Raw genomic sequence first — 19,581 nt, 5'->3', positions numbered from 1 at the left:
CTTTATTATACGATCCCCACCTCATTCAGCTGCATAAGCAATTGGTGCGACTCCCCCTCCAGTCTGCTAGCACCCCCCCATATGCACACCCCTAATCTTTTTCTAAGTGGAAGAAAGAAGGCAAACAGGAAATAGGGAGAGGAAATGAGGATGGTAACAGAAAAAGAAAACAATGAAGAGCAGGGCTGTTTGTTGATCTCGTTTCAGCAGACTTAACAGGTCTACCACTTTGAAAATGGCTGCAATAGAGTCTGGGGGTGAGAGGAAGGAAGAAGGGAAATTGCACAGAGAGAAAAGGAAAGGAAAAGATAGGAAGGAAGGAAACGAGAGATCAAGAAAGGAGAAAAAATGGAGGTGCCGTCAAGAATATTTGAGAGTAAGGGAAGGCCCTGCTCTAATCTTTTGTGTAAGGTCAGGACTCAGGAACCTTTTCCAGCCGTGGGCCGGTCCACTGTCCCTCAGACCATGTGGTGGGCCAGACTATATATATATTTTTTGGAGGGGGGGGAATGAACAAATTCTTATGCCCCACAAATAACCCAGAGGTGCATTTTAAGTAAAAGTAAAAGGACACATTCTACTCATGTGAAAACACCAGGCAGGCCCCACAAATAACCCAGAGGTGCATTTCAAATAAAAGGACACATTCTACTCATGTAAAAACACGCTGATTCCCGGACTGTCTGTGGGCCAGATTTAGAAGGTGATTGGGCCGGATCCGGGTCCCGGGCCTTAAGGTTATGTGTAAGGTTATGAAGGCGGAAAGGGAAAGTATCCAATCTTTATTTGGACAATCTAATTCCTTATTAAATGCCAGGAAAAACTAAGATCATGTTTGTGTGACCTGTTTATTGCAAAATCATCCTGGTTGGTTTGCAGGGACGTTAGATGATGTTGCATCAAGCAAATGCCATATCATACTTTCTGGTGCATTTTCCCGTCAAAAAAAATAGGATATTTGAGGGTGAGAGGGGAGGAACACGTTTGTTGTGCAACAGCTCCAATCAACTTTAATTCTGCAGTCGGATTTTGCCAACGTACGGTTGAATAATAATAATAATAATAAATTTTATTTATATCCCGCCCTCCCCAGCCGAAGCTGGGCTCAGGGCGGCTAACAACAATCAAAATAGTCCGACGTTCTAAAAACATTCATTATAAAATTAATTAAATCAAATTAAAATCAAATTAATGGCAACCATCAAGCAAAATTCTGTGCAGAATGCCGATTGCCAGAGGAGGGGGTCAGGCTGCGCCCTGACCAAAGGCCTGGTGGAACAGCTCTGTCTTGCAGGCCCTGCGGAAGGATGTCAGGTCCTGCAGGGCCCTAGTCTCTTGTGACAGAGCATTCCACCAGATTGGAGCTGCGACCGAGAAGGCCCTGGCTCTAGTTGAGGCCAGCCTAACCTCTCTATGGCCTGGGATCTTCAAGATATTTTTATTTGCAGACCGTAAATTTCTCTGTGGGACATACCAGGAGAGGCGGTCCCGTAGGTACGAGGGTCCTAGGCCGTATAGGGCTTTAAAGGTTAAAACCAGCACCTTAAACCTGATCCTGTACTCCACCGGGAGCCAGTGCAGCTGGTATAACACCGGATGGATATGATCTCGCAGCGAAGACCCCGTAAGGAGTCTCGCCGCGGCATTCTGCACCCGCTGGAGTTTCTGGGTCAGTCTCAAGGGCAGCCCCACGTAGAGCGAGTTACAATAATCCAGTCTGGAGGTGACCGTCGCGTGGATCACAGTGGCTAGGTCAGGGCGAGAGAGATAAGGAGCCAACTGCTTAGCTTGGCGGAGATGAGAAAAAGCCGCTTTTGTTATAGCTGTAATCTGCGCCTCCATGGAGAGGGAGGTATCGAAGATTACACCCAAACTCTTAACGGACGATGCTGGGCACCGCGGGACCTCCATACAACCTACCCAGCCTTGTGCCCCAAAAAAGTTACTTCGGTGCTGCAAATGCAGCTTGTTGTTGTCGTTTAGTCGTGTCCGACTCTTCGTGACCCCCTGGACCAGAGCACGCCAGGCACTCCTGTCTTCCACTGCCTCCCGCAGTTTGATCAAACTCATGCTGGTAGCATCGAGAACACTGTCCAACCATCTCATCCTCTATCGCCCCTTTCTCCTTGTGCCCTCCATCTTTCCCAGCATCAGGGTCTTTTCCAGGGAGTCTTCTCTTCTCATGAGGTGGCCAAAGTCTTGGAGCCTCAGCTTCAGGATCCGTCTTTCCAGTGAGCACTCAGGGCTGATTTCCTTCAGAATGGATAGGTTTGATCTTCTTGCAGTCCATGGGACTCTCAAGAGTCTCCTCCAGCACCATAATTCAAAAGCATCAATTCTTCAGCGATCAGCCTTCTTTATGGTCTAGCTCTCACTTCCATACATCAGCCTTCTTTATTCTAGCAGTGTTATGGCTTTTGGATTCTGTTGGTCCCAGTTGGTTTGTTATCATTATACTGGTTTCCAGTTTCTGTCCTTCCAGTGAGCACTCGGGACCGATTTCCTTAAGAATGGATAGGTGGTACCCACATTCTGTGAGCAAATCACACATGTAAAGCTATTGGAAGCGCAACTAAACTGAGGAGAGATCGTTGCTCTTCTCCAGCGACTTCCCATTGCAGGGCAAATGTTGGCTATGGTAGCAGAAGCTGGGAGGAGGATGTCTGTTTTCCCCATACAGCAGGCACCCCCAACCTGACACCCCCCAGATGTCTTGGACTGTGACTCTCATCAGCCCCTGCCAGCACAGCTGCCCAGAGGGCACCGGGTTGGGGAAGCCTGCCTTGCAGCTACAGAGATAAACTGCGCTGTCATCTCCAGGAAACAAAACATTTGTACCTTAAGCGCAGGCTGACTACATTCGCAAGGTGTCTCCAGGCAGTTGCTCATGTTGACATGATTAAAATAGTGGAAAATATTTGCAGCGAGTCGGAGGCAAAACAACTTTGGAACAAATGGCCTGCTGATAACATGTGTGCACACACAGCATGCAGATTAAATGTCAAGTGGATTTGGTGACTCAGGTCTCAGTGCCCTTCAGGTTCTCCTTAAAAGCTGGGCTGCTTTCGATTGCTGCTGCTTACGCCCGTTCTCTTTCCTTGCCTCGCCAAAACTCTCATCTTTCTGGGCTCATTCACACAATACAGTACTGTTTTTTTATGAAGCTTAAGAACATGAGGATAGCCCAGCCAGATCAAGCCAGCCGGGTTTGGGGGTGCCTGGGCTAGGTGACCCTCAGAGTCTCCTCCAACTCCACAATTCTGTGATGCTGTGAATGTTTCCTCTCATCGTAACTCCTTGCGCATAGAAATCTAGCATACATATATCAAGGGGAAAGGATCCTGGCCCAGGTTTCTGCATGGCACAATTGCTTCATACAGTGGTACCTCTAGTTGCAAACAGGATCTGTTCCGGAGCCCCGTTTGCAACATGAGCAGAACGCAATGCGCGGGTTGCGATTCAACGCTTCTGCGCATGCGCATGATGTGATTTTGCGCATCTGCGCATGCGGCGAAACCCGGAAGTAACCCTTTCCGGTACTTCCGCGGGACGTATCCTGAAAGAACATAACATGAAGCAGACGTAACAAGAGGTATGACTGTAAAATGAAGGTAGCGTTTGTTTTTAAAAGAAAATGGCATTCCGACATTCCTCCCCTCGTCTCTGCAGTCTGTCACAGTGAAGTCCCAAAGGAACTGCTTCTGCTGATTGTGTGGCTTGGCTCCTTGTGAGGACCGTAAATTTTATTAAATAAGGCAGGGGTGCTTTTTCAGCCAAGCCTATCTTCACCCAAACAGCCCTTTCTTATGCAAATTCTGCCCTTATCTTCGAGAAGGAATGCCACTGGTAGGGACAATTGTCATGCATGATGAAGAGAAACAGCTTTAGCTGTGCATATCGGGACCCGAGAACAGAGCAAACATGGGGGGGGGGTGCTTTTCACGCTTTGCAGTACCAGCATTTCCAGTTCGCTCTGAAAATAATACATTAGGCTCCCATCGCAGGACCAAGGCATCATTCGCCATACTCGTGTCACGTTTTTAAGTTGCAAATTGCTGAAAGGCATCTTTGCAAGAGGTGCTGGATTATTGTGCTGAAGGAAGCGGCGGAAAGGTGGCTTGCTTTTCATTTAAAAGGTGCAGGCCCAGTGCTTGTTAAAGTGCACAATTAGGATCTCAGAGGGGAACAGAGGAAAGGGTTTTTTAAGCAGGAGGCAAGGTTCATTGGTAGGGACGCGGGTGGCGCTGTGGGTTAAACCACAGAGCCTAGGACTTGCCAATCAGAAGGTCGGCGGTTTGAATCCCCGCGATGGGGTGAGCTCCCGTTGCTCGGTCCCTGCTCCTGCCAACCTAGCAGTTCAAAAGCACACCAAGTGTAAGTAGATAAATAGGTACCACTCCGGTGGGAAGGTAAATGGCGTTTCTGTACGCTGCTCTGGTTCGCCAGAAGCGGCTTAGTCATGCTGGCCACATGACCCGGAAGCTGTACGCCGGCTCCCTCGGCCAATAAAGCAAGATGAGCGCTGCAACCCCGGTCACAACTGGACCTAATGGTCAGGGGTCCCTTTACCTTTACCTTTAAGGTTCATTGGAATAACATCTGTATTGCATGCTGAAGGTCCCAGGTTCAAAACCTAATACCCTCTCCAGGCAAGGCTGGGAAAACTCTTGCCTACTTTGTTGGCATCCGTCTGTCTCGGGAGACAGTGCAATGCAGTGCGCCTCCGGGAGATGAAGCTAAACTTCGGGAGAATCACAGAGCCTGCTGTGGCTGCGGAGACTGGTAACTCCTAATGCAGCACCAAAGTGGCCTCTCAGGGGTGCAAGCCTGGCCAGGGCATGTGGAGATCTTGGGCTGCCAAGACGGCAAGACACACGCACCCTCCTCTCGGCCTTGCTGATGATCTCTAACAGAAAGCATAGTAAAGTGTTTGGCATCAGCTGGGCTGAAGCAGCTGCAGGAAGGAGGCGTACAAGGCGCCATCCAACCGCCTTAGGGCCCCCACTCCAGATGTGTGTAGGGTTTATTATTATTTCTTCTCCCGGAGATGTCCCACAAGGCAGGGGAGGTTTAGGATCAGAGTTTTCCTTCTCCTAGGTCAGGGGTCGGCAACCTAAGGCCCACCGGCCACAAGGCCACATAAGACCGGTCTTGAAAGACCTACACTGGCTCCTGGTACGTTTCCAAGCATAATTCAAAGTGTTGGTGCTGACCTTGAAAGCCCTAAACGGCCTCAGCCCAGTAGACCTGAAGGAGCGTCTCCACCTCCATCGTTCTGCCCGGGCACTGAGGTCCACCTCTGAGGGCCTTCTGGCAGTTCCCTCACTGCGAGAAGCCAAGTTATAGGGAACCAGGCAGAGGGGCTTCTTGGTAGTGGCACCCGCCCTGTGGAACGCCCTCCCACTAGATGGCAAAGAGAAAAACAACTACCAGGCTTTTAGAAGACATCTGAAGGCAGCCCTGTTTAGGGAAGATTTTAATGTTTAATAGACTGTTGTATTTTAATATTCTGCTGGAAGCTGCCCAGAGTGGCTGGGGAAACCCAGCCAGATGGGCGGCGTATAAATAATAAATTTATTTTTTATTATTATTATTATTATTATTATTATTATTATTATTATTATTAGCGGCCCATGGGGGTCGTTTAACCGGCCCATGGACCCCTGCCGCCTGCTCAGTTGTCTCCCGTGCGCCGCACTAAACTGGCGCGGAGCAGAGCAGGGACCACCTTCCGCGATGCTGGCTAGCTTCCTATTGGCTGCAGGAAGCTCCTGCAGCCAATGGGAAGCTGTGCCCGCCTCCTCCGCACCGGAAGGAGCGCCGGAAATAGCGTTTGCGCATGCATGTGTGTGTGTGCGCGCGTGTGCACTTTGGCCCAAGCCACAAAAACTTTGCTGACCCCCGTCCTAGGTGGACCACCCTCCCCAGGCTGAGGGGCCCCACCTGCCCCTCACTTCCCTCTACAGCACGTGCAGAAACCGCCTTCTTGACCGTTGGTCCCCCTCTTGGTCTCGTCTGCTCAATCTGCCAGAGCCTGTCTTCGTACACAGGGGAAGTCCCTAACTCACCAAGGGTTTGAGACCCATCGGCTACCCTCACCTGGTTTAGCTGGCCACTTGAAGCCGTTTCCTCATGTGTGGCCGCTCTCGCATGCTGGCAGCTTCTGGGAGCCACAAGTGAGAACTGAGTGCTAGGTGGGAACCAAAGGTGGACAAACCACCCAAGAAGGAGCACGACTGTCAGAAATGCGTGCAGGAGCCAGGCCCTGTGACCAGTAGGACTCTGTAGGACTGGGCCTTCCTAAGTTTGTTTGGAGAGGCAAGGCGCGGTCGCACAGGTGAGGCCGATTGGTAACTCACAGCACCTGGTGGCAAGAGCTGGGAAGGGATATAAGGTCAGCATTTTCCCTTCAGCTCTTTGCCACAGCAACACGTTCCCTGCCTTGCTGTGTTTGGTTCCTTGACTCCTTGCTCCTCGGACTCCTGCCTTTGTGACTCCTTGATCCTCGGACCCCTGACTTCGCCACTCCTTGCTTCTTGATCCTCAGACCCCTGACTTCATAACTCCTTGCTTCCTGACCCTCGGACTTTTGGACTCCTGGCTTCTGGACTCCTGTTCCTGCTCCCACCCCACCATCTTGCCCCTGGTCCCGGCGTCCCCAGCTGGGACTTCGATCGCTCGTGAACCGGACTGTGACAACAACGTGCCCCTCACCAGCTCCTGCACCATACCCTGGAGAACTGCTGGCAGTCTTTCTTGGGAGACCACTGTGGAGTGCACCTTAGGAAGTGAAGGGAAGCTGTTGGAAGGTTGTAGTGCCTCTAGAGACCGATGCAGGAGAGACATGTTTTGTTGCAGCTGGGGCAGATGACGGTGTCTGTCTGTGCTGCTGCAGACGCACCGTGGTGGCCATTCCTCCCGTGGTCACTGCTGTGGATGCACAACCTGACTGTCTTGTCTCCAGGCACTGCGGTCATCTGCAGGGGATTCCCGCTTGTCGGACTTGATGTTGCCAGCCTTCACATCACATTAGCAGACATCATGGAGGGCTCATATTTTTAATGATGGCTGTTTTAAACCTTCAAGGCCCCCTCTGTGAGCTTCCTTGCACCCAGAGACGGTGGAACAAAACACGACCGTGCCTCGGGCCTGTGTAACAGATAGAATTTCTTTCTCACATTAGAGTGGTTTGAGTACTGATCGCAGATAATCTCCAGCCTTGATTTACTCGGTGTCAGGAGAAATCTCTTAATTCTCTGCCAGATCCTTTTCTTCCTCCCCTTTTAAGAGCCTGCTGGGGAAAGGAACGCTTCGCAGTGTCAGTCTTAACAGAAATAGAAGAAAACCATTGTGCAGCAATAACATTTTCTTCATTCTGTTTGCTAGATTTCTGTGCGTGTGTTCTGCATCCACAGGAAGTTCAAGTAAATGTGGAATAAAACAAACTTCCAGGGCTTCACAGAACTCAACATTTCCTGTTGGAACTGCGATTGCATTTTTTAAAGGAAGAAAATAGCAACCTCCCAATCTCTCCCCCCCTCCAACACACACACACCGAAAAACACAAAATAGGGACGATGTTTTACCAGGAAGAGGTGCCGAAAATAGGGACTGAACCTGGTAAACAGAGACAGATGGAACTGCATTGCACAATTTTTATTTTCGGCATACGCCGTTCATTGATTTTATTGTTCACGTTCGCAACTTGCTTTCAAAACCAGCATCAGCCACACTCGGGCATCTGTTGGGACTCACCAGAGGCAATGCCAACCCTCACACCATCATCCCTGCCACCTTTAGGCTGCTTTCACGCGCCCCCTTAGACTCCCAGATGCAATGCACTCTCTGTGGGGCTACCTTTGAAGGTGACCCGGAAGCTGCAATTAATCCAGAATGCGGCAGCTAGACTGGTGACTGGGAGCGGCCACCAAGACCACATAACACTGGTCCTGAGAGATCTTCATTGGCTCCCAGTACGTTTCCGAGCACAATTCAAAGTGTTGGTGCTGACCTTGAAAGCCCTAAACGGCCTCAGTCCTGTATACCTGAAGGAGCGTCTCCACCTCCATTGTTCAGCCCGGACACTGAGGGTCCAGCTCCGAGGGCCTTCTGGCGGTTCCCTCATTGCATGAAGTGAGGTTACAGGGAACCAGTCAGAGGGCCTTCTCAGTGGTGGCGCCCACCCTGTGGAACACCCTCCCTTCAGATGTGAAGGAAATAAGCAGCTATCTTATCTTTAAAAGACATCTGAAGGCAGCCTGTTTAGGGAAGTTTTTAATACAGTGGTGCCCTGCAAGACGAAAAACCCGCTAGACGAAAGGGTTTTCCGTTTTTGAGTTGCTTCGCAAGATGATTTTCCCTATGGGCTTGCTTTGCAAGACGAAAACGTCTTGCGAGACTTGCGATTTTTTTCCGCTTCCCCCCCTCCTTTTTCTAAGCCGCTAATAGCCTTTTAGCCGCTAAGCCTTTAATAGCCGCTAATAGCGCTAATCCGCTAAGCCGCTAATAGGGTTGCTTCGCAAGACGAAAAAACCACTAGACGAAGAGACTCACAGAACGGATTATTTTCGTCTTGCGAGGCACCACTGTATTTAGTGCTGTATTGTTTTTAACACTCGATTGGGAGCCGCCCAGTGTGGCTGGGGAAACTCGGCCAGATGGGCGGGCTATAAAATAATAAAATAATAATAATAATAATAATAATAATAATAATAATAATAATAATAATAATAATTTATTATTATTATTATTATTATGGTCACTCGGTTGTCTCCTCTTGCCAGAGAGAACAAGTGTCTCACCCAGTGATGGTATATGCTGCTTTTGGATGGGACATCGATGGTGAGCATTGGTTTTGGGGGAGACTTCAGATGGCAGCTGCCTGGCACCGGTCAGAACTGAGCAGCTTTTCTTTTGCTGTGTCGGCAGCACCAAAGTGGCCACCCTGGGGCGCAAGCCTGGGCAGTGTGTCTGGAGGTCCTGGGCTGCAGAGTAAGGTGTTTGGCACCAGCTTGGCTGCAGGTGTTGCTGGAAGGAGGCATCCAACCGCTTTGGGGACTCCGCTCTGGATTTGTGTAAATAAAATAATAATAATAATATTTTATTTATATCCCGCCCGCCCCAGCCGAAGCCGGGCTCAGAGCGGCTAACAACCATAAAAGTAACACGGCATTCTAAAATCAATTCATTTTAAAATCAGTTCAAAATCAAATTAATGGCAACCATTGGGCTAGAGTTCTGTGAGGATTACCAAAGGGTCAGACTGTGCCTTGGCCAAAGGCCTGGTGGAACAGCTCTGTCTTGCAGGCCCTGTGGAAAGATGTCAAGTCCCGCAGGGCCCTAGTCTTTTGTGACAGAGCGTTCCACCAGATTGGGGCCACAGCCAAAAAGGCCCTGGCTCTGGTTGAGGCCAGCCTAACCTCCCTGTGGCCTGGGACCTCCAAGTTGTTTTTGTTTGAAGACCGTAAGGTCCTCCGTGGGACATACCAGGAGAGGCGGTCCTGTAGGTACGAGGGTCCTAGGCCGCATAGGGCTTTAAAGATTAAAACCAGCACCTTGAACCTGATCCTGTACTCCACCAGGAGCCAGTACAGCTGGTATAGCACTGGGTGAATGTGATCCCGCAGCGAAGACCCCATAAGGAGTCTCGCCACATCGTTCTGCACCCGCTGGAGTTTCTGGGTCGGTCTCAAGGTCAGCCCCTTGTGTAGGGTTAACTCTTATCTTTTTATTCTCCCAAATATATCCTGCAAGGAAGAGGGTATGGATTGTTCTTCAGGGTTCATTCCTGAAGCCCCTCTCACAAATGAATATAGCTTGATGTTTTTATCATGTTTTTAGATGTGCTGTAAGCTGCCCAGAGTGGCTGGGGAAACCCAGCCAGATGGGCGGGGTTTAAATAATAAAATTATTATTATTATCATTATTATTATTATTATTATTATTATTATTATTATTATTATCATTATCATTATTATTCGCCACAAGGCAGCAGAGGTTTAGGATCAGAGTTTTCCTTCTAGATGCTAATAGTATTCGTTACAAATAATAATAAGATGTAAAACCCATATAGTTCAGGAGGAATTGAAAGTATTCTTGTTTACCCAAGATGTCTGGTAGATACCTCTGAAATTTAGTAACTGAGGGTGTCTTATTTTTTAGATGGTTCTTACTCGTTTTAAAATGTTTTTAAATGGTGTTAATTGCTCGCAAATAAGTTTTGTTTTAGGTTTTCTCCTTTGGGCTCCCTCGGGAGGAAGGGCAGGGTGCAAATTTAATAAATCATAAAGTGGATGTAGAAGGGAGGGATATTGATTTGTTTCGCCTTTGTCTTTGTTTTATTACGTATTTTGTGCTTTCATTTCTCATTTTTACATTGCAAACCACCCTGTGATCTTCGGATGCAGGTCGTCAAACAAATTCAATAGAGAACAATAACAGTGGTACCTCGGGTTACATACGCTTCAGGTTACAGACTCCGCTAACCCAGAAATAGTACCTCGGGTTAAGAACTTTGCTTCAGGATGAGAATAGAAATCGTGCTCCAGTGGCGCGGCGGCAGCAGCAGGAGGCCCCATTAGCTAAAGTGGTGCTTCAGGTTAAGAACAGTTTCAGGTTAAGAATGGACCTCCAGAACGAATTAAGTACTTAACCCGAGGTACCACTGTACTAAAATAATAAACAAGCAAACAAAACGTTTCACCTGTTTGCAAGTATTCCCCACGAGCCCCAGATCCTTCTCGCTCTCCAACAGCGACCAAAAGTAAGGCACGTCCGCTGAATTTTCCGCCCCAGAGGACAAACGTTCCATCTTCTGACTTATTTCCCCTCCTTTTGCTTGTCTCTGTGCCACAGCAAGTTCAAATACAAGCAGCTCGCAGCTTCCTTGCCCCTTCCGCTTGCCTCTATTCATGGGGTTTCGGCTCCCAAAGCAGTGGCGAGTGAGTTCTGAACCCGCTGCAATCGCTAATAGCACTTAGTGGCCGGGTCACTGTGGGGAGAAAAGCGAGGATACATTTTTGAAAATCGATGCCAGTGTCAATGGAATGGGCTCCCTTGGGGTGAGAAGCCTGCTTTTACTAGAGATTATGGAGTGTGAGTCTGCTTTGAGTGATGCCCGCTCATGTCTCTAGAATAGCGTGCGGCTGTTGAGTAATCGACCTATTTCTCCCACCTAAAATCTGCGCTTTAAAAAAAATTACTGCATTAGAGCCTCCTGCAATGAACCTTCGCCCCGATTCATTTGTCTTCCTCTCCAGCAACCCCCCCCCCAAAATATATTTCACTCTGTCGTCCCCCTCCCACTTAGCTTGTTTAAACAGCATGCATCTTTTTATCTATTTTTGCTCAATGTTTTTTAAGCAGCAAATGATCACCAGTTCACTGTTAACTTGGAGCATAAAAGTAGTTCCCCATTAACAATAAAAATTACTGCGTAGGGTGCCACGCGCTCGTTAAATACTGTGGGGGTGGGAGACTGATGTATTGGCATAATTTTGGTAAAACCAGATCAAAGCATTCCTCTTTTTTGTAATTTCCAATTTCCTTAACAAAGGAAAGAAAAATAATATTTAAGGTCGTTCCGCTGTCGTCTATCAAGGCATACCCAAACCAAATTACCAGCGGGTTCACGGGGACTACATATCCTATCATTCTTCCAGCTACTATTATTTCTTCGATCCAAAAGGTCTATATTTTAGGGTATGTCCAAAAATTATGTGTGTATCATGGACGGAGCCAGGATTTATGGTGGCGATGACGGCACAGGCTTTATTGGGGGGCAGAACCGAGCTATCTGCAACACGATTAGTCAGTTAAGTATTTTTATTTATTTACTTGATTTAGGGGGGGCAGCAGCCCCTGCCCTCCCCAATTTGGCTAGATCCCTGGTGTGTACCTCTTTTTATTTGTATGTTTCAGGATTCTGCCTTCTGCCCCCCCCCCAAAAGTTGAATGAAAAAACTAGTTGGGCAGCCATACATTTAAAAGCCAGCTCCTGGCATTCTGTCACTTCCTTGCGTGACCAAGAAGCAAAACCCAAAAAACAGGACGGGTTTATTCATCCAGGAGCTGATTTGATTAATTCCCTTCCTCCTGCCTCCTTCCACATTTCTCCTCCCTTTCTGAACCTCGTGTGCAGCAGCTGTGAAAATGGAGAATGCAGCACGAGGGATTGAATATAAATGGTAAAGCTAAAGGGACCCCTGACCATTGGGTCCAGTCGTGGCCGACTCTGCGGTTGCGGCGCTCGTCTCGCTTTAATGGCCGAGGGAGCCGGCGTACAGCTTCCGGGTCGTGGCCAGCATGACTAAGCCGCTTCTGGAGAACCAGAGCAGCGCATGGAAATGCCATTTACCTTCCCGCCGGAGCGGTACCTATTTATCTACTTGCACTTTGACTATTTATCTACTTGCACTAGGTTGGCAGGTGCAGGGACCGAGCAACGGGAGCTCACCCCGTCGCCGGGATTCGAACCGCCGACCTTCTGATTGGCAAGTCCTAGGCTCTGTGGTTTAACCCACAGCACCACCCGTGTCCCTGGGATTGAATATAAAACTTCCTAAATCATAAGGGCACTAACCTGGTGCTCTCCAAATGTTTTGGACTTCAATTTCCATCAGCCCTAGCCAGACTCTCTCAGATTATTACTGCCCTTCATCCAAAGATCTCAGAGCGGTTCACAACATAACAATACAAAATGAGGACGCAAAATGCATAACAATGACAAGCCAATAACCCTACCTCCCAAAAGCACATTTAAAAGGCCATGGAACTTAAAGGTATGTAATGGAGGAACCAGGCGAGCCTTCCTGGGGAGAGCATTCCACAGACGGGGAGCCACCACCGAAAAGGCCCCGTTCTCGTGTTGCCACCCTCCGGGCCTCACCTGGAGGAGGCCCACAAAGAAGAACCTCAGATTATGATTCGCAGGGTAATATTAATAGCAAAATTAGGCAAATGTGACGATTTAAATTCCGATAGCGTGCTGTGCTGCCAGGTAGCTCTCCTCTGCCCAAAGAGTGGAATTTGAGCATTGTGCGTGTAATCTATCCCTGTACTGAGCTATGCAAAGAACTTTTCTCCTTAATATCATAATGACACCATTAAATTTAATGTTCGATATTGATCGGTGGTGCACACAGGCACCAACCAATCAGTCAGAACCACGGACTGATGTTATTTTATTCTTTCTAAAATACGGAATTTGTGGTACGGCTAAAAGAAAACCTGCAGACATGCCTATTTTTATCACTTGACAATGTATAGGAGACTGATGAATCACCTTGTTTAGGCAGAGGAGATGAGGAACTTGTCGTCATCCCTAGGGTTTTAGGGTCCCCATCAGCCTCTTGCCAACATGGCCATTGGTAGCTAGGGATGGTGGGAACTGGAATCTAGATGCATGACTCAGTTGGATAGCTCAGTTGGCTAGAACATGGTCTGATAATGCCAAGGTTGCAGGTTTGATCACCGTATGGGACAGCTGCATATTCCTCCAATTGCAGGGGGTTGAACTAGATGATCCTCAGGGTCCGTCCCAACTTCTATTGTTCTACATCTGAAGAACCACTCGTTCTCTGTCCCTGATTTCATATTTAATGCACATTGCTTCTTCCAAAGAATCATGGGAACTGTGGTTGGTTTGTTGGTTTGCTTGTTGGATGTTGGGCATTATAGCTCTGTTAAGTTCTATCTGACATTTAGAGGACATCTGAAGGCAGCCCTGTTTAGGGAAGCTTTTAATATTTGATGAATTATTGTACAGTGGTACCTCGCAAGACTGTACAAAGACAAAAAACCCGCAAGACGAAAGGGTTTTTTGTTTTTTGAGCTGCTTCGCAAGACGATTTTCCCTATGGGCTTGCTTCGCAAGACGGAAACGTCTTGCAAGTTTGTTTCCTTTTTCTTAACACCGTTAATACAGTTGCGACTTGACTTTGAGGAGCAACTCATAGCACGCGGTGTGGTAGCCTTTTTTGAGGTTTTTGAAGACTTTGGTGATTTTTGAAGCTTTTCCAAAGCTTTCCCGACACCGTGCTTCGCAAGACGAAAAAAACCGCAAGGCGACAAAACTCGCGGAACGAATTAATTTCGTCTTGCGAGGCACCACTGTACCTCAGGTTAAGAATTTAATTTATTCCGGAGGTTCGTTCTTAACCTGAAACTGTTCTTAGCTTGAAGCACCACTTTAGCTAATGGGGTCTGCCGCCATGCTGCCGGCAGGCGATTTCTGTTCTCATCCTGAAGCAAAGTTCTTAACCCAAGGTACTATTTCTGGGTTAGCAGAGTCTGTAACCTGAAGCGTCTATAACCTGAGGTACCACTGTCCAGTCATACCTCGGGTTACAGACGCTTCAGGTTGCGTTTTTTTTAGTTATGGACCCGCCGAAACCCGGAAGTACTGGAACGGGTTACTTCTGGGTTTCGGCGGTCGTGCATGCGCAGAAGCGCTAAATCGCGCTTTGCGCATGCACAGAAGTGCCGAGTCGCAACTCGCACGTGCTCAGATGCGGCGTTGCGGGTTGCAAATGTGCCTCCTGCACAGATCACATTTGCAACCCGAGCATCCACTGTATTTTAATATTTTGCTGGAATCCACCCAGAGTCCCTGGGGAAACCCAGCCAGATAGACAGAGTATAAATTATTGTTGTTGTTGTTATCCTTATTGCTGCTGTTGTTATTGTTGTTATTATTTTAAGGGTGACAATATCTCCCTCAATTCTTCCTGTGCAGATTCTCTAAGAAACATTCCTTCTGTCATTCACGGGCCACGTTCCTCCCCGGCTGAGCTGAGTGGCTCCAGCCAGCGGCTCCTGCGAGAACGGAAGTCATCCGCTCCTTCGCACTCCAGCCAGCCCACCCTTTTCACCTTCGATTCACCCGCCAACCATATCCGGACCACGCTTTCCACCAGTGCCCCTCAAGACTATCTCTTCCTGCACCAGTGTATGAGCAGGAAATCGGAGAACACCAGGTAGGACCGGAATCTCTTGGCTAAGGATTGGTGGTGGGTAGGGGGAGAGATTCGATTCGGTTCACATCAAATATGAATCTCCCTAATTCTCACTTTTCGAAACGGTACGCAAACAGAAACGCAAAGGTCCTTCGAAATTCACACTTCTGCGAATTTTGTAGTGAAGCTTTCTAGCCAACCACCATTTGCAAAAATTCATCTGCCACATTAAAGCGTGCATAGAACTGTATATCATAGTGGAGTTAAGGTACAAGAATGCTTCAGCATTGGGAGAAATACTATGCAAGAATATGTGTTTACTGGGCAAAATTGCATATAAAAATTGCATATAAAAATGTAAGGGACGCAGGTCCCTTAATATTTTTATACCACCCTACTTTCAAGAAACGGGGCATGGGTGGCGCTGTGGGTTAAACCACAGAGCCTAGGACTTGCCGATCAGAAGGTCGGCGGTTCGAATCCCCGCGACGGGGTGAGCTCCCGTTGCTCAGTCCCAGCTCCTGCCAACCTAGCAGTTCAAAAGCACATCAAAGTGCAAGTAGATAAATAGGTGGGAAGGTAAACGGCATTTCCGTGCGCTGCTCTGGTTCGCCAGAAGCGGCTTAGTCATGCTGGCCACATGACCCGGAAGCTGTACGCCGGCTCCCTCGGCCAATAAAGCGAGATGAGCGCCGCAACCCCAGAGTCGTCCGCGACTGGACCTAATGGTCAGGGGTCCCTTTACCTTTACCCCTGGACATTAGGTCCAGTCATGGACGACTCTGGGGTTGTGGCGCTCATCTCGCTTTACTGGCTGAGGGAGCCAGCATTTGTCTGCAGACAGTTTCCAGGTCATGTGGCCAGCAGGACTAAACCGCTTATGGTGAACCCTAGCAGCGCGCGGAAACGCCATTTACCTTCCCGCCAGAGCAGTACCTATTTATCTACTTGCACTTGATGTACTTTCGAACTGCTAGGTGGGCAGAAGCAGGGACCGAGCAACGGGAGCTCACCCCGTCGCAGGGATTCGAACCGCCGACCTTTTGATCGGCAAGCCCTAGGCTCTGTGGTTTAGGAGAAATTCACACTAAAATTGCTGGTGAATTTTCAGGAGGACTTTAAAACAATAATAATCGCAAACTGAGGTGGAAATGTTAGGTGCTGAACTTCAGACTGGAAAAACGAGAAGCCAAAACTGACAGATTCACTCATTGCATATTCTTTGTTGCCTACAAGCTCAGTGCCTGAGAGCCATTGTTTATTTTTAATAACGTCACACTCTGCCCTTCCAATGAATTTGCAATGCTCAGGATGGCTTAGGGCAATTAAGCACCATGGGTAGTGCCCAGAGTTCTTCCTACTCGGAGGACACCGCTTGAAATGAACAGCCATTACTATCTTAGGTCCATTAGATTCAATGGTACTACTCAGAGTAGGGCAAACATTGGATACAATCCAGTAAAATCAAGCAGCAATAGTCACAGTATGCTCCACTTACGGTATTGTGCCTCGTTGCCTCATCCTTTAAAAAGCATTTACAGAAGTAAAAGTCGTTTTGATAATTTGAAGCAGTTTATACCCATGCAGTTAAAAATCAGGAAATAAACCCTTCTTCAAAAACCACTGTTCTATAAAACTTGGGGCACAGCCATTTAGCCTTAGTGGCAAGAGATCAGAGTAGACTGAAGCTCAAACGACAAGAAGCAGCTGCTGGTCTTTCAACACAAGACACATCTTACTTTGCAATTGTTCTGCAAAAGGAGCTGTGTTTTGGGAATAAAATAGGCCCATCCTGCAAAATATAAATAAATCCTGTAGTCGTTTTATACACAGCTCCACCTACTGGTGATGAAGCAGTACGGCACAGAAGCTGCCTTAGACCATGATCTTTTGGTTGAAACTTTTGTGTGAACATGTATCTCCTGGCTCTACATGTTCCCACTCAACTGCTTCGATCTGCTGTTGTTGTTTAGTTGTGTCCGACTCTTCATGACCCCCTGGACCAGAGCACGCCAGGCACTCCTGTCTTTCACTGTCTCCCGCAGTTTGGTCAAACTCATGCTGGTAGCTTCGAGAACATTATCCAACCATCTCGTCCTCTGTCGTCCCCTTCTCCTTGTGCCCTCCATCTTTCCCAACATCAGGGTCTTTTCCAGGGAGTCTTCTCTTCTCATGAGGTGGCCAAAGTCTTGGAGCCTCAGCTTCAGGATCTGTCCTTCTAGTGAACGCCCAGGGCTGATTTCCTTAAGAATGGAGAAGTTTGATCTTCTTGCAGTCCATGGGACTCTCAAGAGTCTCCTCCAGCACCAGAATTCAAAAGCATCGATTCTTCGGCGATCAGCCTTCTTTATGGTCCAGCTCTCACTTCCATACATCAGCCTTCTTTATTCTAGCAGTGTTGTGGCTTTTTGTTTCTGTTGGTCACAGTTGGTTTGTTATCATTATACTGGTTTCCAGTTTCCCTAGAGGATGAACGCTTATTGCCTTTTCCTTCCCTTCAAACCATACTGGAACGTACTAGGAACGTGATGTGGGATGGATGAGAGGAAGGGACCCCTAAATGGCTCAAAGGACAGTGGGCGACAGCTGGAGAGGTACCAGCTGTGTGAATCAGAAGGTCCCAACATGCTTGAATCACAGCTGGATTCTCGGTGAACCCCAGGGCTTTCCCGGGTTCAAGAGAATTTCACCCCTACATCTGTTTTTCATTAATAATTAAAAGTATGCTTCACTTCTGATGGAACTAATGGAAGGTCATTAAAAACCCTTTGCATCCAGCCATTTGGGACCTTTCCACAGCGTGGGTTGCATCCAGCAACAGCACCGCATGAGAGGGATAGATGTCTGCTTCAGCAGTGGAGCTTCCCCAAACTCTCCACCACCCGACACACCCCAAAACTCTGCTCCAGAGGGTTGGAGGACCTGCTAGAGCATCTGGAATTTTCAGGGGATCAGAGAGAAAGGGGAAGTTCCATTGTGCAGCAATGGAATGCGGGTGGCGCTGTAGTCTAAACCACTGAGCCTCTTGGGCTTGCCGATCAGAAGGTCGGCAGTTCGAATCCCCACGACGGGGCGAGCTCCCATTGCTCTGTCCCAGCTCCTGCCAACCTAGCAGTTCAAAAGCACGCTAGTGCAAGTAGATAAATAGGTACCACTGCGGTGGGAACGTAAACGGCATTTCCGTGCACTCTGGCTTCCGTCACGGTGTCCCATTGTGCCAGAAGCGGTTTAGTCCTGCTGGCCACATGACCCGGAAATCTGTCTGTGGACAAACGCCTGCTCCCTCAGCCTGAAAGGTGAGATGAGCGCCGCGCCCCATAGTTGCCTTTGACTGGACTTAACCATCCAGGGGTCCTTTACCTTTAAATTCTTAAATTTAAATCCCGGCTGATGGGATGACTGAATGAGCTTCCCTTGCTCTTTCTCTTAAAAAAATAATAATTTAAAATTGTGTGTGTGTTTATTAAGATCTGGTGTGGGTGGGTGCACATTGGTTCATTCAAATCTCTCAGGGGGGTCCTCCTGGTGGAGGTGGAGCTATTTTATATTTGCAGTGCCACAACCCAAGGGATGGCTTTCTTGGTGGTGGCCCCCCCAGTTATAGAACTTCCTCATCTCTGAGAGGCAGCTGGCGCCAGCTCCTGAGAGTTTTAGGTGCCACCCAAACACTTAGGCGTTTGCTGGGCATGGTGCCTGTTTGCCATTACCCTTTCGATTTTCTGCTTGTTGCAAGTCACATGGTCCATTTATTTGTAATATTTTATTGTCTCTCTGCTATTTTAATGGCTTATGTAACCAGCTCTGGGATTGTCGTTGCAATGAACTGTGAGTAATTGCATCCCCTAGTACTCATCTTCATTGTTGCCAAGGCTGCAAATTTCCTTTCACAACACTTGTGTGACCCAAGACAATTATTCACCATTTTACAGGCCACTGTGTGAAGCTCAGAGCCCTACGTAAGATCACATCACACAGACCAGTTACTGCTACGATCCCACAGTTGGGGTCTGAGAGGTTAGCGTCTCTACACTATAAACCCATTTAAGTTTTATACCAGGCTGTTACAACATTTCTCCAGGAATCGTGGAAATTATAATTTGTTGAGGTACTGAGACTTCTCTGACAAATCCCCACCTATCCCTAAATTAGATTGCATTTTCCAAATGTTAATGGAGTTGGAGAGGTGCTTCACAAAGCAGCTTGCTAAACTTGTGAAGCCCCCCTGCCATGTTACACCTCACTGCAGACGTCTTTACTGGGGATGCAGGTGACTTCCCTCCCTCTGTTAAACAGCTCACCCGGCCTGCTGTTCAGCATGCTGCAGAACGTGATGACACGTTACATTTCTATTTCTATAGGAAGATATTTGTTGTTGTTTAGTCGTTTAGTCGTGTCCGACTCTTCGTGACCCCATGGACCAGAGCACGCCAGGCATTCCTGTCTTCCATTGCCTCCCGCAGTTTGGTCAAATTCATGCTGGTAGCTTCAAGAACACTGTCCAACCATCTCGTCCTCTGTCATCCCCTTCTCCTTGTGCCCTTCATCTTTCCCAACATCAGGGTCTTTTCCAGGGAGTCTTCTCTTCTCATGAGGTGGCCAAAGTATTGGAGCCTCAGCTTCAGGATCT

General features: G+C 48.1%; 1 protein-coding gene across 1 annotated transcript in view; it reads left to right on the top strand.

Annotated features, from left to right (window-relative positions):
• Positions 1-19,581, top strand: part of GAB2 (GRB2 associated binding protein 2) — a 160,073-nt gene that overhangs the window by 128,478 nt on the left and 12,014 nt on the right. Inside the window, exon 3 of the mRNA XM_028725937.2 lies at positions 14,735-14,975. Coding sequence (XP_028581770.1) covers positions 14,735-14,975 — 241 coding nt within the window. The remainder of the gene's footprint in view (positions 1-14,734; positions 14,976-19,581) is intronic.

The sequence above is a fragment of the Podarcis muralis genome, chromosome 4, assembly GCF_964188315.1.
Source record: "Podarcis muralis chromosome 4, rPodMur119.hap1.1, whole genome shotgun sequence".
Lineage (NCBI taxonomy): Eukaryota > Metazoa > Chordata > Lepidosauria > Squamata > Lacertidae > Podarcis > Podarcis muralis.
Note: the sequence above shows the minus strand (reverse complement) of the source record. Positions and strands in the feature narration are given on the sequence as shown.